Below are 23835 nucleotides of genomic sequence, written 5' to 3'. Positions count from 1 at the left end.
CAAGGAAATCAGTCACCACCTTAGTTCCACTAAGCACTTTTAACTGCGACACATTAACCAGCTCTGAGCACTGATTTGTTAGCTGCAGAATCCAGTTGTTCCCGTCAGGCCAGTTGCAGCGGGCAGGGGTGCAGGTGAAAGGAAGAGAGGGAGGGACCGAACGAGACAGAGAGAAAGAGGAGGAGAAAGCTAACAGAAACCAAAGATGACAGGCTGAAACAAAATGGATCCAACCAAGGCCAGGTAAAGTCTATAATTCTATCGATTAAAAGGCTCAGCTGGTGGGGCGAGAGGGTGTAGTTGCACTTGAGAGGAACATTTTACTTCATGTTTTCACTACAGTAAGTCACTTTCATGTTGGAGCTGCAGTGTGGGACCATGGACTCTCCTGTGGATACTTTTTTGTTGATTTAGTGAGGCTATAAAACTACCAGGAAGCCAGTTTTTTTCTCATTGGGTTTAATTAAGTGTTACAATATGCAATATAATGTAATTTCAGAAATCTTTAGTTTGTTATTGTGGGATACAGACAGTGATTGTAAACAGGTATGACACTGTGATGAAAGCACTTGCGTCAGTCCTTTGATGTTTGACAGTACAGCCTGAGCCGATTAGTGCAGCGTACCTGTCTGCGGTGTGTGTGCTCATGTGAGTGTTTGCTATTGGAATAGCCAAATCATGCATACCAGTTGCAGCAGTTATCTCGAGCTGCACCTACAGCGCAGCGTGAAGCAGTATCTAACAGTGGTCATCCTGCAGTGTGTAAAAAAGGGCAACATCAGTGAAATGGAGAAATATTTAGTTGAGATACAGTAGCTTCCAGAGAGTGGAGACACATTCTTCTTCGCTGTAACTTAAATCTGCAGCAGGACATTCTGCAAGTTGTGATGGTGTTGGATTTGTGGGAACCAATGTCAGATGAGTCCAGGAGTTGTACTTTGACCCACATGACTGTGTAACTGGAGCTGTTGCTATGTGAAACTATAGGTGTTAAATGAAAGTCACTGTAAGATGCAACAGTAATGATGTGTGTGCTCCCAGTTACCTGACAGGCATTTACTGTGTATGTATGACATAGAACCACAAGTTTCTGCAATAGTTAAACTCTTCTTATTATAGCAAACTGAAATGAAAAATCTCTATATACTATAGATATTTAGCTTTTTTTGATGATTTTATTTTTGTTTTGCAAGATACATTTACCAAAATAAGAAAGCAGAAAAACAAAATATTTCTGGATATTTCAAACTGGACCATAAATAGGGTTATTTTGAGGCCGTTTTTAAAAAGGAATGACCCATGTAGTCATGAATGATCTGATGCTTGTTGTTGCTTTTATGGTCACAGCAGGTAGACATGTGAAAGTTGACATGCTTTATTTATTTATCCCATTGCTTATTATTTATTTTACTCCTTGTTCTCATCTGTGTTTGTTTGTTTGTGTAGCTTTTATGAAGCTTTAGTCCTGAAAGGATAACCCTTTAAAAGGATAACAAAGCACACAATGTCCCTCCATTATGTCTTCCACTATCTTATAAAGCCTTCTCCTCTGTGCCCTCACACACCTAGTTTTGGCAACGAGTAACACTGTGTGCTTATCCTCAGCCTTCCCTCAAAAGCGCCGCATGTAAACAATGGTGTGGGAAATGAATCACTGATGGAAGAAACATCAGTGCCGTCACGAGATGGTGTGGACGGGGAGAGACAGAAGGACACGGACACCAGAGAGTCAGACGTTGTTGATGGGATGACAGCAGCTGCAGAGATAAACAATCACCACAGGGGGTCAGCAGACAAACACAGGTTCAATACGTTTGGCTATCAGGCAAGTGAAATGGTGGTGGCAGCTTCCTGTACTGACATTGCCAGTGGTGATATTGAACTAACTACACTTACAGTATAAAGTTTTGAGCTACTTGTGCATTACTTGAGCATTTCCATTCTGTTACTTTTCATAATTCTGCTTATTCAGAGTATTGCACTTTTACTCCAATCTACATCTGTACATAATAACAACTAACTACCTCTGTATTATTTCAAATTATTATCAAAATTCAATCAACCTTTTAATGAGCAGTAACTGTACATCTTTTAAGATCCAGGCAGTAATTAATAAAACATTTACATTTAATAAAACACAAGTTGTTTTACATTAAACAGGTCAAAATATTCTCACGGCATTGCAAGCTTTAAGGACTCAATAATAGACATTAATGCATTTCTGACATTGAGGATTTTGCAGGTTTAATAGCTCATTACAAAAATGTTGTTTACACATGAATGCATCATTCATTAAAACCTTTTAATGTATACGAGACTATGAAAGGAGCCATTCACCATAACAAGAACTTTTACTTTTGTCACTCGAAGTACATTCTGCTGATAGCACCTCTGTACTTTTATACTCTCAACTGATTTCAAAGGACTTTTACTTGTGATGGAGTATCAAGTGTCCAACAGTCTGCTTGATGCTTGCAGGTTGAGGTGTTACAGACAACCTAAAAATTAAATGCCTGATGGTATTTTTCCTTTCCAGAGGCGGACCAAGCAGAAGGTTGTGACTGACTTTGCAACAGTGAGTAAGGGAGCATCTGCAGGAGCCAAACCTAGAGCTGCACTGAGGCAGGTCCTGTTCAGCCAGGGAGTGTCTGAGAAGAACCCGACGTCTGAGGTTTTATGTTGTCTCCTGTTAATTCACTACATGCTGACATGCTTGGAAACAGATACAGACTTGCTCTAACTGTGTCTGTGCGACTGAAACAACTGGGGGGAAAAAAATCCCAAAAAAATTCACAACAGCTGTTGATGATCTTTTCACTGATTCATTTTGGCATCACATTTTCCTCCTTTTAATCCCGGAATTGGGTTTCCCCCGATCCTTCTACATTCTAATGTTTGTCCTCCCACCACTCAGGAGCGAGGCCATCTGGATTTGTTGAAGCAAGAGCTGGGGACCTACGCTGTGCCAGTGAGTCTAAAGTGGAGGTGGAAAGAAGAAAGTCGAGGAACGACACTGGAGAAGAACTGGACAGATATTGTATACTCTCATTCGGTATGGGCTCTCTGGCAATATTTTGTATTTTCCTTACTGCCAACAAATCCCATGAAAAGACCAAAATCAACAATGAATTGATCCTGTTAACAAGTATTGCCTTGTATCCAAAGGTTTATGTACTGTAGTTTACTCATCTGTTCCATGGAGCTCCACTGTTGTCCAAAGCTATAAAAACACATCAGTGAGCCACTTGGTTGCACTGTGCACTGAGTGACGTGTTCCTTCATTACCATTACCAGTCCAACATGCACCATCCTGCTGCTGTAAATACTCACTGTGGCACCACATCTGCAGCTGAAAATAGTCCCCAAAAACTACATTATTTACTCTTCTTTGAGTAAGCTTTTTTAGGAAAATTATTTAGCACTTTTTAAATATGAAAGTATATTTTCAGGATGAATGGATATTAGATCTACAGACAAGCTGGGGAAGTGCGAAAGAGTTAACTATTAATTAACTACTAGTACCTGCCCTGTGTGCGTAGGATAAGATTACATTAGACAGTTTTATTAATTTCCAGTGGGGAAGCTAATTTGCAGCCAAATCAACTAATACAGACAACAAACAATATACAATGCATTCACAGTGCCATTAAAAGCCATTTGAGACATGACTGACAGCCGGAATTACCACATCTAAAAGTGTTCATTAAAAAATCTGACAGCTGCTGAAACGAAAATTAGAAGCATATCTAACTATTGTCTCCTTTTCTTCCTCTTGCCTCTCTCCTCTTCTGTCTTGTTTTAATGGTCAGACGATGTCTAAGATGCAGAGACACCAACAGGAGGCGCTGTGGGAGTTTGTTCATACTGAGCTCACCTACATCAACAAGCTAATTATCATCAAAGACGTATGTCATTCTCTACCTGCTGTCATAGTCTCATTTAAATGCTGTATTTCTTCTTATAAACTGTATGTGAAACCTGAAAAGGGATTTTCCACAGGATGTTTAACAAAGATGTGTCTGCTTCTCGCAGTTGGTTATTGCAGCTCTTGTCAACCTGCACCAGCATGGATTTCTCCTGGAGGTCAGTCTGCAGAGCATGCAGCCTCATCTACATTGGAAACACACAAACACGCTGCACAACACACTTAATCTACAGTCCTATTTTCCACTGCTCTGCATACCACTGACATACATTACTTAGCACAACAAGAACATCCGCTCAAGCTGATACAGACTACAACACATAAGTGGAAAATGTACCACGACAGATTTCCAACGAGAAGACGGAAAATATCACAAAGCAGGGGTGTTAACTTTAACACTATGATTTTTATTTTTGTTTTGACATCCTGCTGTGACAGGTGACCCCTGAGCTGCTTTTCTCCAACCTTCCCTCCATTCTCGTCTCACACCAGCTGTTTTGGCAAGAGGTGATTTATCCCATGTTACAGGAGGTCCGGAGGACAGGCATGCCCTTTGACCCCATGAGGTTAGAGGCCGGTTGCCTGCAGGTATGAACTCTGCAAGATAAATTACAACACATTCGGAAGTGCATTTACTTACAGACGGTATTGTGTATTTCAATTCCATGTTACTATTATATTTTATGTACATATATATATATATACACATAATATTCCACTACATTGACAAGATTGTAGTTTTTACACCACAACATTTATTTGACAGCTGAAGTTACATTGCTGATTTACAAGAACCTATTTGTACATGTAAATTATAATGAATGAATAATGGAACGACATATAAAATAGTAAAAATAGCTCCAACTTTACCAGCTGCAACATAAAAATGGTGGTTACAAGTTAATAAAAATATAATATGTAATGATATAACTTCTACAGGAACGATTGCATGATGAGCACTTACACTTGTCATACTAAGTTTCAGTTATATACTCTTACTAAAGTAGTTTTTTCTTGCTTTAATTGACCTTTAAAGAGAGTAAATAAGCAACAAAATCATCAGAACATGAGGATGTTTAATAGGGAATAAGAAAAACAAAACAGGTAGATAATTACAAATAGATAAATAAAATAATATATATGTGGAAAAAGACACCGGAAGGTGTGTTTATGATCCATATTTAAACAAAAAATTCTGTAAAGGATGAAATGTGAATAACCATTTTAGCCCATGAATCCGTCTGGTTTCTCAAATTGTGAGTAATTCTCTCCATTGATAAATAATGCACAAATCAACTTTCCTTCGTCAGGCATTTCTTATAAGTCACCAGTAGTGTTCTTGGTAAGCATTTGTCCTTCATCACAAACAACCTATATGGAGTGAAGCTCGGGTTTCCCTTTGACTGTTTCTAAATAGAGTAAATAGCCATGAGATATTAAAAGCCTTTTTAATCACTACCCTCTTGAGGGGCTCATAATGTCTTCAACAATTCTAAACTAGCATGTATCCTTCTTTGTCCATTCAAGTTCCTCCAGGTCAAATTAAAAATATTTTTTGTTTGAAAGACAGTTTCAAGAATGCAATGAATGGATTTCAGTCCAAAGTGGAGTCAAAGAGCTAGGGACAACTGCAAAATACATGAAAGTGATTTGGGTTTTGGTTCCCACTGAATCTTTCTGATTCGAGCTTATAGTTAAAACACATTATAGTACCAGTTTAGCAATTAACTCCCATAACACTGGCAGACTCATGGTGGGCAGTGTTTTAAAAAAGAAATAAAATTGAAGCAGCAGAACCAGAGATAAAATATTTTTTATTCCATTCATTCTTCTACCTTGTAAAAACCTGGCACCTACATTACCCACAATGCAACATGACCACCGACAGATTGGTCAAAGATTCAGGTCTGTTTTGCTAGAAGAAGCTAATGTAGCCTTGAGCTGCAAGCTTCAAGCAGAGTTGAGGAGTGGACAACAGAGGTCTTGTAAGCTCACTTGCTTTCTAACTCCACACCCCCAGATTTTTAATTTTCAAGTTTGTAGTCTTCAGGCCCAACCGACTCAGTGTATGTTGATTGCGTCTTTGCAACTTGACTTCATTATAAACCAGGATCTTGTCTTGTTTAACATTTGAGAATTTCCTTCCTTCCTTCTTTTTTTTAACCACCATGAACAAAAACATTTTATCATAATCATAAAAATTACAGTTCTTCTATCCACTCAAAGAGAAACTAATGTTTACCGTAAAATGAAGAAGTAAGCCTTGTTCCAGTGTTGTCACAGTTAAGTAGCATTTTTTTTCTTTGGTCAAGTGACATTAAATCAAGTGAGGTCTCCCCTTTAATCTTACTCTCTGTCCCCCAATGCATAACGCTGGCAACCTCTTCAATTTATATCAGAATTAGCACAGCTCCCTCTGGAGCCACAAAATTCTTTATTCACATGTGCAGTATTACATTGTTGAGTTCCCTTAAAGTAACACTTTGGATGCAGGACTTGTGCTATATGAAGATTGTCATTAATCATCCTTTCCTTTTTTTCCCCCAGTTCCATGAGCGCTTCTCTTCCTATCAGCATTACTGTTGGGAGGAGGAAAACAATCTTGAGTTCACACGCAGGCAGATGGAGAGCAACCCACATTTCCTCATTTACGTGCAGGTACACAGATTGAAAGGCAGACACATACACTAAAACACTCACACAAACCCCATTATTACCATTCAGTACATGGAATTCATTGTAATAATGACTAAGTGTTCTGTAATTAATGGTTTCACAGTATGGTTTGTGATGCTTTCATAACCTTGTGGGCGACCTGCCTTAGCCGCTTCCTGCCGGGCAACCACACACCAACTTCTTCTCCAAATGATTCAGACTTAACAGCGGTTTTAAAGGATTTCTTGTTCACAAAACGGAGGTCAAAACATTTCTGGGAATAGTGACTGCAAGTCCTGCACCACTTCTCAGACAGTTATACAAAGTCTGGAAGACTAAAAAGCAGGGATTTTGATAGCGTTTTAACAGAAACAAACACCCTACAATCAACAATGCTATCTTGTGTATAGAACCAGGTACCACCACTGTAGATGTGTTTCCCTTTCACTTATGTCATACCATCACACTTCTGGGAGGTGTTATGTTTTGGTTTAACCGGAAAATGGTACATGGTGGGTGTTAAAGGGTCTTCTCATTCAAATCAAACAAAACAAATACTCTTGTGGTAGGTTTTGTTTTGGTAGAAACTTTCCTTTGTGTCGGTCTTCTGTCACCACTTAGATACTGTTGAAGTGAACCAAAGAATGATGTCTTGATCAGGGTAATCCACATACCTCCATGTAAACAGTTTTCACAGTGAACTATTTTCTGTCAAAAATGGTGAAAAGTTTCCACAGAAAGATTTTTACATAATAATTTTAAAGTGCTTTGAGAAGCACAAAACATAAGAAAATAAAACCCAAATTATCTATATGGTTAGATATAGATACTATTTAGGTTACTGTAGGATGCTATTGGGCACAAATTTTTCATATTATTTAATTTATGGTTTCAACCAACTATGACTTGAAGCATTGTTGACGTGTTTTTTGTCCTGTTCAGTGGGTGGAGACTCACCCTCAGTGTGAGCGGATGCGGCTCGGGGACATGCAGGCCAAACCCCATCAGAGGATAACAAAGTATCCTCTACTGCTCAAGGCAGTGCTGAAAACCACCCCAGACCCTCATGCACAGCACACACTCAGGGGCATGGTGAGAAACTTTTAAACCATGAAGGGCTTTAGCATAGCCCTTACAGGCAGGTAGACATCTTATATTTCAACAAAATAATTGCTTCTTGTTCAGTATTTTCCTATACTGTATCCCGTGTTATAGCTGTAAACCCATTTCAATGGATATCTTAAATTAAACACAATACTGTGTTATAGATATTATGTAGTGTATAAGTAGTGATCCAAATTACTTCACACTATCAAGAACATTTTGAGGAAATGCTTTACAGGGTTAACATGATGTAATCTGTCAAAAAAGGCTTACTTTTGACAGTTTCTTTGCTTAAATATTATCCAGCCTGAAATAAAGAGCGAAATAGGAACGGTTAAATCAAACATGACTCACACTGTCTCCCTCTTGCTCCTCTCCAGTTGTCCAGTGTAAACAGTTTTTTGGAGAGTATCAATGACTACCTGAAGCTAAAAGATGAAGAACTCGCTCTCACCATCTCTGCTCAGAGGGTGGAGGGATATGAGGTGGAAGGAATAAATGAAGAAATTGACAAGGTAAAACATGATTCTTTTCCTCCTTTTCAGATAGCAAATTTACTGAAGTCCAAAAAAATATATGCATTGATGATCAACCTTTTGGTCAACTAGACCTTCACTAGAGGCTAACTAATATTGCACACTGCACCCCATGTCTACTACACAATCAAACACACAATAAAAACAGCATAACATGAGCGGCAGAGTGTTAAATTAAAAAAGAAATACAAGCTTAAGGACTACTACATTTACTGTATTTAATATGTATACAATGACCAATGAAAAATTAGGCTAATTGGTTAGTTAGTTTAACTGTCATAAATCACTGGAAAACCGTCTAGAATATTTTTTTATTATGACCAAGTGTAATACAATATTGTTTCTTTCTTCTTCCTTAAAATCTAAGACAGGAGACAGGATGTCTCAGGTTATAATAATAATACTGTACATTATTGATCTCTGCCAAAATAACCTAATATTCACGCTAATATGTTTCTACTGCTGATTACTCATGATGGATTTCCTTGACAGCATGTCAGAGAGATCTGTCAGTTTGACCTAACATGCCCCATCAGAGGAGTAGGTCCTGAAGTCGTACGTAAGCTGCTGCTGGAGGAGAACTTGAAGATTCGAGGGAGAAAAGACAGCAAGGTGAGCTGAGCAGCTGCACTCATTTACTGTCATTATATTACATATATTTAAATCTGTTAGTTCAGAACATTGTTGTCGTTACTTTTTTTACTTTCTCGTGTCTCCTTGTACGTGTCATGATGCAGCTGGAGGTGGTGGCTCTACTTTTCTCAGATGTGCTTCTAATGACCAAAGTCCAGAAGAAAGGAGAGCGGCTGAAGGTAGTTCGACCTCCTCTGGCCCTTGACAGAACATACTGCATAGCAGTGAAGGATAGCTGTGAGTAGCATTTTCTTACGGACAAGATAAAAGACTGGATTCCGTCATAATATCTTATAGATCCCATAATCATTCCTCCTTTTCTCTCAGGTTCATTTGTTCTTGTAGAGGTAGGTGAGCTTCAGTGCGCTATGAATGTCTACATCTTTGCAGCCAGCACTTCAGAGAGCTGCTCCACATGGGTCTCCACCATCCAACAAGCGAAGGTAAAAAATGGTCCAAATGTGTTGAAATTATAGTAGTATAATTGAAATTGCTATTCCACACTAGTAGTGTGCAATGTTGGTCTGTCGGTCAATTGTCCGTCCGACACTTCCAGAATGAAATATGTCAGCACCTACTGGATGGATTGCCATAAGATTGTGTTCATACTCAGATTTTTCCTTTATTGTCACCATGAGGTTGACATTTTTGGTTCAGAATGAACACACTGTTGAATTGATAGCCATTGAATTATTTTATATATACATACAACAGGTCAAGATTTTTCCAACATTTTCCATCTGAAGTTTGTGTTTAGTGCTAATTAGCAAATGTAACACAAACAATATAACACAGCAAACATTATAGGCTATCTGCTAAACATCAGCATGTTGACATTGTAATTGTGAGCATGCTGATGTTAGCATTTAGCTCAAAGCACTGCTGTGTCTAAGTACAGCCTCATAGAGCCCCTAGCATAGCTATAGACTCTTAGTCTTGTTACATGAAACAGAATTAGAAATAACATACTCATTCATTGTTGAATTCTTTATTCATTTCTCTATGTCACATTGTCAGGAAACACTGAGGAGCCTGAGAGAAACAGAGAACAACAGACAACTAGAAATCTGGAAAGTCCAGCAGCTTGAAGCCAAACCTGTTACAGAAGTCAGCACAGATGATATGGAGACAGAGGAACAACCTCTTATAGAGTCAAGATCAAGAGGAGAGACTTTTGTGGATGAACTTACTGAAGCATCTATTAGCCCCCAATCAATAAATGGGATGCTGGCATCTAAAGAAGCAGAGGAGCAGTATCAGCCTCCAGATGATGTGGTCTCTAGTCATGCAATTGTACCTTTTTTGCACCCTGAGTACAACAACAATAACCTTAAAGTAGTGCGTAAGGGCTTTACTGGTAGGCAACAAGCAGCCAAAGGATATGAATGGATAGAATTGGGAGTGAGAGGACAACAAGTTGGAATCTATACAGAGGAAAAAGGGAAAACTGTAGAATCTCAGATGACAAAGGAACAAAGATCGAACTGGAACCACAGGGTGCAATCTGCCCCTAATCTGGATAGTTTCACTCACAGTAATGCAGCTCCATTAAGATACAACACAACTGGACCAAATTCTCTCTTATTTGGTGGATATCCCGATATTGACTATCCGATGGATGAAGATAATACTTCACAATCACCTTACCAACCAACAATATCCAGAGAGGGGCCTGAACTTGAAAGAGCACCGGGAGAAGGAGGACTATCAGCAAGGAGAGACTCAGATTCCCAGTCTGTGAACCAGCACATCAGTAGAAATTCCAGCTACAGCCAGTCCGAAGACAATGAGACATCTCCAGAGGCTTGGGGTTTCTCCAAAAACTTGAAGTCACCTGGGTTACGGAGAAGGAGGCCAGTTAGCACACCTCAGGGCCCCTCAACTCAAGACTCAAACAAATTCTCTTTCTCCAACTCTGACTCAAACTACAACCTAAATATCAAGAGAAACTCTCTTCCTACTGGCCAAAGCTCAGATTCCCACCGGGTGCTAAAGCTGGGCTCCCTGAAGCAGAACCAAGGGATGTTTTGGAACATACATGATAGAGTCTCTCCAGACCCCCAAACATTGTCTGAGTCTGAGCTGCCTGATGTTAACTTCTATGACAAAAGGCCCAAATTGAAAACCCAAAGGAGTGCCTCCATTCCTAACATCATCATCGAAGGAGGCCATGGACTTCGCATGCACTCCAGTAGTCTGTACACATTACCCAAAGCGAAGGACACACAATTCCCCATCTCAGGACATAATCCCAACGGACACCCCTCGCCTCTGGAGGGTCTTTTGGAAAAAGCCAATGAGAGAGTGAGAGACAGAGATGGATTGAAAAGAGACAGAAATTTGAAAACAGCTAATTTGAAGTCAAGGTATCCTCCATCCCCCTCGTTTTCCACCACACCATCACCATCGCCCAGTGATGGAGACAGAGACACAGAGTGGGAGGAGGCGGTGGAGCTAATGAGACACAGAGCACCCACAGTGAGTGAAGGATGGAAGGAGCAGCTGGTGGACGGAGATGGAGATGAAGATGAGAAGAGGGACAGGTTAGTATGACAAAATGTCCTTTACTTTCACATGTAATTCGTTGTCTGACTAACACGTCATTTGGGTAATGTATGGATTTGTATGGAACGGCATACTCCCACTACAATAACCACTAACCCTAACCCTAATAATTATAAAACCAATGCTTTAAAAGTATGTAAAAAAAAAAAAAAAGCATCCTAATAGAGAAAACATGCAAATATGACACATAATTTATTAAGAGTGGAACATCATTTTACCTTCCAATTATAGTGGGACTTTGAGCCTTAATCTTTCAATGTAGGAAGTTAACAGACAGCCAAAGTATATTTGTTGATTAAAATAATAATATTCTTCTGTGAAGAGAAGTTGTCATTTACAATATACAAATAAAAAACACAGAGCAGCGTTCCAGGAGCTCGTGCTGATTCAGTCTTTCTCCTCCCTGCTGCTCTGCATATTGTCATCACACAATTTAGATGTTCTTTGACATTTAAATGAAGTTTGTGTCATATCAGAGTCTCCATTTGCTATCTTTGGTACAGATATGCTTACTGGTATAGATCTGCTTACTGGTATCACATGACAGATGTTTTGATTCTTTCTTTCTTCTTAAATAATATACACAGTTTATATTAATATGTACTACCTGTAATTTGGAAATGTCTTTTTAAACTGTCAAATCTCTACTATTGAAATGAGTTTTCAGTGTTGAGTAGGCATGTAATGGACAGACTGTTCTGTGAGAATGGAAACTTAAAATTACCCTGTGTTTTTCATGTTTCTAACCACAAAGCACTGTGGGCATAAATCCTAATTAACACCTTTAACGTCTCTTAAAACACTTGCTAAAACTTATTTTAATATTTTAAATCGTTTAAATCAGAAACTCCACAATAAACTAATAGTTTCCTTGTTAAATGGCCAATTTATTACTCTATACTAACTGAACACTGTAAAGTATATTTATCAGAGCATTATTTAAGATTTGTCTGTTTTAATGTTATCATGAGTTCCCATAATTGTATGTATTATGTTTTAATTACTGTATTATGTCTGTACTGCTTTTTACTTTATGGGCTCTTAAACAGCATTTAGTCCATGCAGTAATAATAATACAATTACAATGTCCTATCCAACTCCAACTTTGACTTTCTGTTTCCATCTTTCTTTAGTGTTGTCTTTACGGACGGTGTAAATGTGGACTGGCCAGGTTGGTGCTTTGATGATGATGAAGTCATGGATCATTTACAGCCTCAAGGCAGGGGGCTTCTGGAGGACATCAACCAATCTCTGACCTCTTGTTATCTCTACGAACGTTCAGAGCAAGAAGACGGGGAGTGTAGTCAGGTGTAACCCTGAAGCTGCACTACAGAGTCCAGTAGTCACTGGAATCTGAATCCAAGACACTGAAGGGACAAATTAACAGGTTTTTTTATGAGAAGCCGAAGCACACAAAAGAGGAGATTTATAATCTGTCGTTGACACAGAGGTCTTTTCAATCAGAATTTATGGCCAATAATAATTCTGTAATTAATGTAAAATAATGTAGTATATTTTTTTTAGAATAATACATAAACATGTTGTTCTGTGTTATGTGTAAATATAATGAAACATAATTTTTTATAAATTACTGTATATATTATTTATATCAGTAAGGATTTCCCCGAACATTTACCAAGAGCTTCAGATTATATATATATTGTAATAAATAAAACCAGATTTTTTTTAAAACCAGAACGTAATTTCTTTGTAAAATATTTTATTTTCAACAGGTATATATAGCAACAAATCCTCACTTACAGTAGAACAATTACAGTTACAAAGATAATATACAACAAGAACAACACTGCTACAACGTCTGCTCTGGTTATACTATATTTACAAAACTTGTGCAAACAAAAGTCTCCCAATATATTGCAGGCATGAAGAGGATGGATCTCAATTCAGTTTAGCATTGTGAGATCTTTCCTGCGATGCCTCTGCATCGATATGTCTTTACATTTTCTCTCGGTTCCTTTCTCTCTCCTCCCGCTCATTGGAGGTGGTATGAACAATCGTCTCCAGCGCAGGGTACTGAAAGATCCTTTTCCTCTGCGGAAAAAAGATGTGCAAAATCGTTAAAAATGTGTCGAGTCCACTTCAAGTTCTGATGTATGAATACGCACATAAATGTATCTTTAAGTAATATTTTGTAATTATTTTTTTATACTTTTACCATATAGCATTGGATATAAGTCAATGAGCAATATTTATTTTTAATCAAGTGACTTATCTAGAAACAAAGACAATAATTGAGCTTATTTCAAGCTTTTACAAGAAATGTGGGAATTGAAATAATATCATACAACCAGATTTTTTATCATTATCCCAAAAGTAAAGATGTTCCAGTAAAACTGAATGCAGGGTTAAATTATTTTTTTGAATTACTGCAATTTTCACAGCGCTGCAATCAACAGGTCTTTACCCTTTGGTGGTTCTTGTACATCTGAATCAAAATCAACAGCAGAACGACGAGGAGAAAGCTGAGGCCAACCACGGCAACGGTGTTTTGTGAGACACCTGACGATTTTTGTCCACTCAGACCACCTGTGGGGAAAAAACGATATAAAAATAGAATCAGATAAAGGCTTGCATGGGCAGAAGTCCAGTATGTTTGTATATTTTGAGTGTAGTTGTTTATAGCATATTATCATAAATAGAAAAAATCAGAAGGAGAGAACTTACCCATTAGGTGAACCTGGTATGTAACATTTCCCAGAAGGCCTTCTTTCCCGTAGAAACGACATGCCCATTCACCGCGGTTCTCCTCTGACACTTTGCTTATACTTAGAGTCTTCCCGTTCAGGATGGAGCCCTCCGACCGGGTGCCGTTGAGGTCATAGACAACATGAACCCACTCATAGTTGGTGACTTCGCTTGTGTCGCTTAATTGGCAGTCCAACATCAAAGAGTCTTTCTTCTTTGACGGGATGCTGCTGTCAACTGAGAGAAAAACAAGAGACGATAAAATGTACTGTTGATGAAAAAAAATATTCAGTAGAACTTTACTCAAGCATAAGCTGAATCCATGGAGGCTTACTTTTGGCAACGACAAGCTGCATATTTCGAGTCAACCATTGTTGTTCTACGGTCCCAGAGCATCTGTACCTGCCCGCATCCTGAAACCCAACCTCTTTCAAACTAGCAGAATTATCCGAGGAGGGCTGAGAGGAGGGTGAGATTGGAGAGAAAGAGTCAGGAAGCCGACCAGGAGTGGGTTTAAAAGACCCAGCTTTCAGTTTCTCCCAGACCTTTCTAGAGGGGATTAACTCGGAGGAGAACACACAGGGGAGGGTGACTGCAGATCCCACAGCAGCATACACTTTAGTATCATCTTTGGATGGTTGGACGATTCCTGTGAGAGAAAGGGAATGAAAGAGGAGAGTTTAAGGACATCTGTCATGAATAAACATTAACTAAACAGCTTAATTTCTTAAAACGAATTATGTTTTCTAAAGCTTTTTTTTTCAGAATCTTACCCATCACAGTCAGAGTTGCTGAAGCTCGCCCCTCTTTGCCCTTGTAGTCCACGAAACAGGTCCAGTTTCCTGTCAGTCTCGCATCTGCCTTTTCCCTCATGAAACTTTTTTTCATGATTGTAGTCGGGGTCAAAAATCGGCTGTTGTTCAACGTCCACTGCACGGTGGCGCCATTAGGCCAAGGATTCACATCACAGCTGATTTTAACGTCTTTCCCCCATATGGGAACCGAAGGAGAGATGGACACTGTAAAGGATACAGGCAAGGATGAGATTATTGACATATATTACATCTAATTTCTGATCCAGATACACACACAGATATATTAAATGAGACCCCTTAAGTCATGGGTATGAACATATTTACTAATTGGTGGAATTACTATGAGTCTTGGCATGCTCAATTGCTGCTCTATCTTATGAAGTTATATATTTGACACTGATTTAACAAATTTTACAGTGTAGTAAAGAAAACCACCATTTAACAGTCACAACATCTAGGGTTTCAAGGCTCAGTATAATTTTCTTACCTTTAATGATTCTGAGTGACACCACGTTTTCAGTAACCTGGTTTCCATTGTCCACCCTGCAAGAGTAAATTCCTCCATCCTCATCCCTAACGTTGTTGATTTGCAGGCTATAATCGCCTCTTTCAAACTGGGAGTGGGGGCATTGTGCGCGGTGGCTCCCTTTGGGTGACCAGCTATAACCCCAGTACTGCAGACCGCTCCTTTCCTTTCTCCAAACAGTGCTGTGGATAGAGGTGTCACAAACAATACAGTGTCATTGGCATATAGACAAAAGTCTTCGGTTTGAAGTTCAAGGAGGGATGGATGGTGAAGCGTGGGATCTGAGGGATTTGTAGGTTTTTGGAGCTAGACATATAAAGGAAAGAGGGAAAAGGACATAGACAAGTGGAGGAAGCAAAAAAAAAAAAAAGTTGTGTCTTACCCTTTGTTAGCTTTAGTCCAGATGATGGCAGGGAGATGTGTAGACAAAGGGTTGCATTTACAGGGTAGTATAGCCTGAGAGCCTGCTTCTGCAAACACCTCAATCACCTCACTTTGAGCCCCTGGGGAAGAAACATGAAGAAATTTACTTACAAAGTAAATGGGCACCTTTGACCTGCAATAACATATGTGCATCTGATGTACATTTTATCACCAAAAGGTAAAAAAAGAATTATGGTAGAAAAATTATAAATTTACCTGTCATAAGAAGGGCCATCCCCACAACGATAAAATACTGCAGTAGCATATTTTTCTCTTTTGATTTTGCTGAAACTTTAATCTCTTTCCCCCACTTGAACTTCTATGAGCTCTGTTTTCCACCTCTTGAAGTCTGTCTTTCTCTCTGCTTGATGAGTTGTCTGATGTGTTTTTGTAAGTTGGGCTGATGAGGTTTATATATTGATGGGGGTGGAGATCGGAATGTGTCGTAGTTCCTCTGCAACTTCAAGTCACTTCAGCTACAAGGTAGGCTTTGATGTCTGTCTGTGTCAGCTTGGAAACTATAAGACAGAGATGTAAACAGGGGGGACCCACTCCCTCCCACGGATTCTCTCGGATTCTCTCTTCTTCATTCTGTTTCCTTCTTCACATCAAGTATAGAAGTAAAATATGTTGCATTATTTCATTTGCAAGTGAGAGCACGCATAAAATACACACACAGCATATGACTATGCACAGTAGCATCTACAGTAAGACATACTGTATCTGTACCTCAAAATCTTTTTAGAAATGCTTCTTTGCCAAATACGCATTAAATTACGTTATAATTACTCTCCACACACTGCAGTGAATGTAAGTTGTTTACGAATCACTTTGCAATCATTCACGGAAGCTCTAGTTGTTGCTTTGAAACCGAGATGTCCCTCTTCCGTCACTGCCAGTTACTTGTGTTTACAACCACTGGTTAACTCACAGCAATCATTATCATCATCACCACCACCACCACCAGTATGATGAAAATGAGGCCATTCAGTGATATGGTATCACGTTCTGATGGATATTTAGGAAAATGAATCATCCACTTCTTTCTCGCTTCTCTGTTCCTTTTCGTCAATTCATATCCAACTGTCACAGCTTCAGAAACAGGCCTACACTGCCAGTCAAACATTAGTCTAAGAGCCCATATTTTAGCATATTTTATTAAACATCAACCAAAGGGATCGTATATACTTGGAGAATGTAAGAATGTAAGTTGAAGTTAATTGAAAAATGTCTTCTCATTTTGTTCTACAACTTTTCTAAAAATACAGATTGGTAACACTCAAGTTTAAAACCCCCATTTAGCATTTTTAAAGTGTCTATAAACATTTAATACATGGTTTATAACAGACTAATGTAGTTGTAGGCAGATATTAGTGTTTTTTTAATGAATGTACAACTATAAGTCCTCCAGTGTTGCTATACAGTATAAAGAGATGAGCAATGACCATATAGTAAAACACCTGTAATATATATGTGTTGTAAAACATTTCTTAAACTTTCTCTTATAAATGCTACATTTGGGTGTTGAAGTAAAGTGTTACCTTTTGATCTCTGTTTTCTTTTTATCTTTGTAGTATATTATATACCTGTGTGTGCTTACAAAGACTTACTGTTATTCTCAGAACTTGTCAGTGCAATTCCAATAAAGCATCTTACTGGATCAATACAAGATATATATATACAATATCTATCTATCTATCTATCTATCTATCTATCTATCTATCTATCTATCTATCTATCTATCTATCTATCTATCTATCTATAATGGTCTTGTTAGATGTGAGAGCTTGCCATTGAGCAGGACCTTTAAGACACAGATTTGGGTTCTTTATTAAACAATATAAGACAGAGAAAAGGTGATATTACTGTGACAAATGAAATCAGAAAAATAAAAAACATCAAAGGTCTATCAGGTTTCAGGGTTTTTTTTGATTTTTTCAACAAAGAATTTTGTAGAAAACTCTACAAACTGAAAAAAAAAAAGGTTTGGAAAACCTACAGTAAGTTAAAAGCACAGCTAGATAGATAGATACACAGATGGATGCAGATGCACAGATAGATAGAGATAGTCACAGAGATGGGTAGATACACCTGAAAATGTGTGGGTGAAACCACAGATCTGTTTTTCTTTACCTTTTGGAGACATTTTCCCTGGTAACTGCTAGGCGAGTGATACTCTTAAATCTTTTCATCTCATCCACCTAGAACTTCCTCCAGACAGCAAACGCTGTCAGCCTTCAAATTTAAATCAGTGTCATATTTGTTTCTGGCTGTGCTTAAAAAAACAACAACTGCGTCCCTTAGTGTGTCAGTGTTGGGAGCATGTGTGTGTCACTCTTTGTGAGGTGGTCTTTCCTAAAGCTGATGTTTAGTCACCTCTACTGTATCTGAATATGAAGTGAAAGTGCTGTGAAGGAAAAAGCCCCTTGCACGGAAACAACTGAGCTTTGAGCTTGAGGGAATGCACATGATTATGTTAATAATGATGAGCTTGGAAAATAGTCAAATCAGATTGCTTCTGTAGAAGTTCAGCAAGTGAGTAGTTTGTTCCTGTGTCAAGCTCTCGCTGCATATCACTGACACAGTTTTTCAGCATTAACCCTTAATACGCAATAAAACACTAAATATTTAGGCGTAAGACTTTCTGAATTATTGTAAACACAGCTGTGGTTAAATTTCAATAACTGCTATGATTATATCTTGGTATACTACTCCCTATATGTAGGTGATGAAGTATGATGTTCCACTGAGTTTTACTGGCAGAGGAAGCACAGCATAGATGAAAAAATGCTGCTCTGCTGAGAAATTCTTTAATTTAGTCAAGTCAGCGTTTTGCTCAGCGCAGCGTTAAGTACTACATGGAAACATGACTGTGATGCACAAACAAAGTGCATATTAAATGTTTGATGATGAATAAAAAAATGAATTTAATCTAAAATACTGCATCTTTTGCATGCTGATCTTTTATGAAGTCTATAGCAGGTTCTCTTTCATGTTGTGCACACATAAATTGATTTGTACTTTATCATTTGTGCTTTGTGTCTTTGTGGATGTGGAAGTACCGGTATGTATTTGCACATTTAACAGAAAGTCAAACCTTAACTTTGTTGCAGCATTAATTTAAGTCACATTAAGTTATACACACACTCTGCACACTTACAGTAAGACCATAACTGTTCTCTGCACAGGCCACTGCAGTGTGGTTTACGTTAAAACTGAATGGAATCTAATGTTCAAAAATGTTTTGTCTGGTTTTAAATTTCCACACAATCACTGACGTCTTAGCAAAAATGAAATAAAGACAAAGATCAGTTTTGGCGAGCTTGTTTCTTTGAAAATGACAAAATATTCCATCTAGGTCTTCATTACAGTAAGACTGAAAGTATCGGTCTCTGCCTGTGCGTTTCTGTGTTTGTGGTGCTCATATGAAGAGAGAGAGAGAGAGAGAGAGAGAGAGAGAGAGAGAGAGAGAGAGAGAGAGAGAGAAGAGAGAGAGAGAGACAGAGAGAGAGAGAAAAAAGAGAGAGAATAAATAACAACCTGGATGTCAACAGGTTTTCATAGTTTTCTTCCAGCAACAGGTTTAACAGCTGATCAATATTTTTTTTTTTTTTGTTGGAATGAAGCCCTGCAAACTTTGAGTTCTCCAACATTAAATATATATGTACCCGTATATAGTAATAAATCATTTTAAAACTCATACCGTACTTGTACTTACTTGATCATTATTATATTTCTATTTTATGCAACTTTACTGTGGAGGCATACAAAAGTGTATTCAGCTTTCACTCAGAAAAACTCCAGATTAGCCTCCCAGTGAAAACCATGCAACACCAAATGTTGTGTTTTTGAATGTGATTTTTTTCTGATAATCTGAAGGACTGAGTGTTCCTTTGTGAGTTGAGAAAATGATACTGCTTCTTAAGCTCAATAAATATTTCAGACCCCTAAAAATCACAGGATTTACACTACTAGGTTCTCTCTTTTAAACAAATAAATTGTCAAGACATGGTAAAGTTAGGCCTAAAAACAAGGGTTAGGATTAGAGCAATAAGCTTTCGTCAGGGAGTCCTATGTATACATATCCAAATGAAGTCCAGGAGTTCCTACTAAAAAACATTTTTTAAAATGCATAAACCGTTGGATCAGATGTAAAATATGTCACAAAGCGGTTTTATATGCTATAAAAGTTGACTTTCTAGGGATAACCTACGTCTCTCACAGGATAGTGATGCTACAAACAGTATGTAAACCAAATACTAAATAAAATACAAAAAACCTTAAACATCTACAGCACTAAAAAGCAACATACACATTAATACACCAGTGATATTAATTTAAATATATCATAATAGGCCTATAAGCTAATAGTAATACTGCCAGGGACCATTTTTCTGTATATGAGTACTTTTACTTGAGACATGTGAATTAAATATTCACAGTATTACTACTTTTAATTAAGTAAAGGATATGAAATCTTCCTCCACTGCAAGATTGTGCTTCGCCTTGATGAAACATTTACATTTATGCAGAAGCTGCAGAGCATAAGCGAAGAAGGCAAACACCTGGCCAGTGTCAAAAAGACATCTTTTGAGAATAAGTTTCTGAATTTAGGTGCAAATTACCTCACTTTTTCATTCATATTGCTGTTTATTTGACGGTTTTGGTGCTTCGGTACCATTACCTCCCTCTACTGGGTGAAAAATGTACCAAGACCGTCCAATACGACCGTCAAACGATTGGGGTTTGTGGTTTTTTCTTTTTGCGCCGCTCTTAAGACAATACGGTACCGGCGCTACGCATTGTGGGACACAGAGTAAGATGGAAGCGGCCACCTGGACCATGTTGAAGCCTCAATAACACATGTTTAAGCGTAATATCTCCTTATAAGGCTGCTTTGTTGTAATAATACCTAAAGTTTTAACTGCGCAGAAGATCGCTGCTGGACGTGGAAACCGGTAACGTTCATAAAACTGCCTCTGATGTAGCTTAACGAGCTAGCTGAAGCTAAGGGTCAATGTAGCTACTGTAAAGCTAACGAAGCTAACAGTTGATAGAAAAGAAAAAACACGTCGAAGAACAACTTTACCTGAGTGATTTGGATACCCTTTCATGAAGCTGAATGTTTTTGTCTGTTACCGTAGATAAACGTCAGAGATGTCGGTGCTGGGAGGGTTACTGAGAGCCGGAGGGTCCTTGTGTCAGTCCGCGGGGACTCTGCTCCTCACAGCCAGGACTGTTTCTACTGGTGCGTACTGATTGTGATGTTACTGCTTGTGTCTGTGCTGCAGCTACAACATTGCTCTTTATGCCCACAGTCAATGCTCTTGTGAGTTCATTTGATGACTGCACATTAGACTTTATTTGTAATTTAGGCGTTGCAGAAGCACCAGAAACAGACCGCATGAGGATCCGAAACTAGAAACCTGTTTGTTGCAGGTATAAACAAGTATGGAAGAGACAGAAAAAATGTACAATAAATACAGATTATGAAGCTATTAACATCGCCTGAGGTCAGTTAAATTTACTTCCCTGTAAATGTGCATTAATGAATTAGTTGTGTCTGCAAATAACAGTTATTGTCATTAGAGTGAAATGTTTTGTTTTTTGTTGCATTGTAAATTTCCCACGGTGATGCTTTCAAACAGTTTGTTTTGTCTGAAAGACAATCTAAACCACAGATATTTCCAGTTTATAGTCATACAGAACAGAAAGAACCACACACCCTCACATTTGAGAAGCGGAAACCAGTGAATATTTGGTATTTTTGCTAGATAAATGAGTTAAGTAACTGAAAAAAGTTCAAGATTCATTTTATTTTGATTGAATAATTCATTAATCTACTAATTGTACCAGTTCTAATTGCAGTGCATGTGCAAAAGATACTCTGAATACTGACATGAAACAATGTCCTTTCTTCAGGTACATGCTGCCAGATCAGGATGCATGCCATCCCTGAGCTTAAGAAGGTGGACAGGTGGACTGAGAAGAGGAGCATGTTTGGAGTTTATGATAACATAGGCATCTTAGGTAAGTGTCCTGAAACAGTGTAAGTGTATTTTAGACTGTGGAATTTGCTTCCCTGATTTGTCTAAAGTTTTTGGTTAACTGTGTGAGCATGTAATGAAACTGTTAGGACGTACAGTGCAGCTATGTGCTATTAAAGTTGTTTTCTTTATATGATCTGATTAAGTTTGTTTGTTAATGTAGGAGAACAAAAGCCCTCTGTTTGAGTTACTAAACTTAATTTAAGTACTTAAAAAGGGCTGAATTGAGAATCGATCGCTTGCATACAGTCTTATTATATCCTCAACAACTGCAGAAGAAGTCCTTTGGAGGCCATTTGAAAAGATAAATATGAATATGACCAATGTAGCCTTGATGGTGCCTTACTGAGTTCAGATCTGTACCCCAGGTCTCTTCACCAGATGTGCTTTCCCTACACATTTGCTTGCTTTCTCTCCTCTGTATCACATATACACTGATCTCCTCACTTTGTGTCTGCAGGGGACTTTAAATCTCATCCCAAAGACCTCATTGTGGGTCCCTCCTGGCTGAAGGCTTTCAAAGGCAATGAACTGCAGCGTCTAATTAGAAAGAAGAAGATGGTGGGAGACAGAATGATGACTATGGAAAGACACAGCTTGGAGAAGAGGATCCGCTTCCTCTACAGACGCTTCAACCGCGTTGGCAAACACCGCTAACACTGAACAACACCATAATGGCAAATATTTGGACCTGCCAACAAGGACTGCTGGAGTCTGTCTGTGTGATTTCATGCTGTCAAAGTGCTGTATATTGCCATTTTTTCTGAGTTATCATCTTCATATGAAGAGACGATGTGTGTGTTTCAGAGTAGCATACTTCCTCTACTTCTGTTTATTGTTTGTTTTCGGTTCGTTAACATGAATCATATAAAAGTGTGAAAATACCTTATAAAAACTGACTGGAAAAGAAGTCTTTGTTTTATACCTTCTAACGCACATAAACTCCTTTAGCTCTCAGACAGAGCTCAGCTCTTTAGTTGTAGACGAATACTATGATGGTCTGTCCTTAGTATCTCAGAATGGAGAATTAGCTCCACCCATAGACTGTATAATGAACCCCCAGAGAGTTCAAAGGTCAGCAATGGAGATCAGGATTAGAGGAACCATTGAAGTATTGAATAAGTGGGCAATCTGATTATTTGCCGTACAAGAGTTAATACAAGTGTAAATGCTTGAGTTTGCTCTAAAGTTGATGAGATCATCATCAAAGTATTTTCTCTCTATGTGAGGACAGCCACTATATAAACTCCTGAACGTACGTGAATGTGGCACATTTAATTCTAAAAAACTAATGTGCTGCTGTTACATCCAGGAAGACGTTCTATAATATTTTAGAGCCTGGATGCATGACTTTACTCCCATCCAGCCAAGAGAGCCTCGGTGAGGTCAGGCACTGAGGTTGGGGAGTAAAAGACCTGGCTCACAGATAGTGTTCCAGTTCATCCCAGAGATGTTGGGGTCAGGGCTCTGTGCAGGTCAGTCAAGTTCCACAAATTGTGGCCACAAAGAGGGGAAGCCTGAAACAGTGATTCAACCCAACCCAGAGTCCGAAGATTCATCTGAGTGGCTATGAGATGATAAAAAAAAAGAAAACATACATCTTTCTGCTACAAATTGTGCTCATTTGACTATTTTTAGTCTTTGCTTTTATATTATGAAATATTTGACATTTTCATCCTGTAACAAGGGGGAGTGAGAAAAATAAATGCTTTAAAGGATTAAAGTCAAAAAAGGTTTGGAGACACTAAAATTAGTAATTGTGCACTGCAGCACAGATTTTACTTAAAACCACTAGTGTAGTGCAGGCTATATACAGTTCTATGGAGCATACCCACGTATCTTTCAGTCGGAACTGGGTATACCCACTTCTAAATCCCTTCTGATGCTTATCATTAATACA

General features: G+C 38.4%; 3 protein-coding genes across 6 annotated transcripts; 2 read left to right on the top strand and 1 right to left on the bottom strand.

The window, feature by feature from the left end:
- Positions 1-107: 107 nt before the first annotated feature.
- plekhg6 (pleckstrin homology domain containing, family G (with RhoGef domain) member 6) lies at positions 108-13121 on the top strand. 3 transcript variants are annotated; one of them, XM_051406004.1, is made up of 15 exons: positions 108-243; positions 1606-1825; positions 2537-2671; positions 2915-3052; positions 3810-3905; positions 4033-4083; positions 4364-4432; positions 6473-6583; positions 7523-7672; positions 8065-8199; positions 8713-8832; positions 8958-9090; positions 9181-9296; positions 9871-11396; positions 12552-13121. In XM_051406004.1, exons 1-15 carry the CDS (start codon positions 224-226, stop codon positions 12730-12732), a joined length of 3201 nt encoding a protein of 1066 aa, XP_051261964.1. In that variant the 5' UTR covers positions 108-223; the 3' UTR covers positions 12733-13121. The 3 variants fall into 3 exon arrangements, with proteins under 3 accessions (XP_051261964.1, XP_051261962.1, XP_051261963.1); XM_051406002.1 differs by having other exon boundaries at positions 4364-4513; XM_051406003.1 differs by lacking the exon at positions 108-243 and adding an exon at positions 250-341 and having other exon boundaries at positions 4364-4513.
- Positions 13119-21112, bottom strand: LOC127366798 (lymphocyte activation gene 3 protein-like). Of its 2 annotated transcripts, none has more exons than XM_051406110.1 (9): positions 20978-21112; positions 16105-16489; positions 15848-15968; positions 15427-15647; positions 14898-15143; positions 14459-14773; positions 14104-14361; positions 13844-13965; positions 13119-13470 (listed from the first exon to the last, which is right to left on the bottom strand). In XM_051406110.1, the coding sequence occupies exons 2-9, from the start codon at positions 16151-16153 to the stop codon at positions 13375-13377; spliced, it is 1428 nt and encodes a 475-aa protein (XP_051262070.1). In that variant the 5' UTR covers positions 16154-16489; positions 20978-21112; the 3' UTR covers positions 13119-13374. The 2 variants fall into 2 exon arrangements, with proteins under 2 accessions (XP_051262070.1, XP_051262071.1); XM_051406111.1 differs by lacking the exon at positions 20978-21112 and having other exon boundaries at positions 14459-14582; positions 14670-14773; positions 16105-17087.
- mrpl51 (mitochondrial ribosomal protein L51) lies at positions 21039-22845 on the top strand. Its single transcript, XM_051406199.1, has 3 exons — positions 21039-21136; positions 21811-21918; positions 22396-22845. Exons 1-3 carry the CDS (start codon positions 21046-21048, stop codon positions 22590-22592), a joined length of 396 nt encoding a protein of 131 aa, XP_051262159.1. The 5' UTR covers positions 21039-21045; the 3' UTR covers positions 22593-22845.
- Positions 22846-23835: the final 990 nt, after the last annotated feature.

The sequence above is a fragment of the Dicentrarchus labrax genome, unplaced genomic scaffold (genome assembly GCF_905237075.1).
Source record: "Dicentrarchus labrax unplaced genomic scaffold, dlabrax2021, whole genome shotgun sequence".
Lineage (NCBI taxonomy): Eukaryota > Metazoa > Chordata > Actinopteri > Moronidae > Dicentrarchus > Dicentrarchus labrax.
Note: the sequence above shows the minus strand (reverse complement) of the source record. Positions and strands in the feature narration are given on the sequence as shown.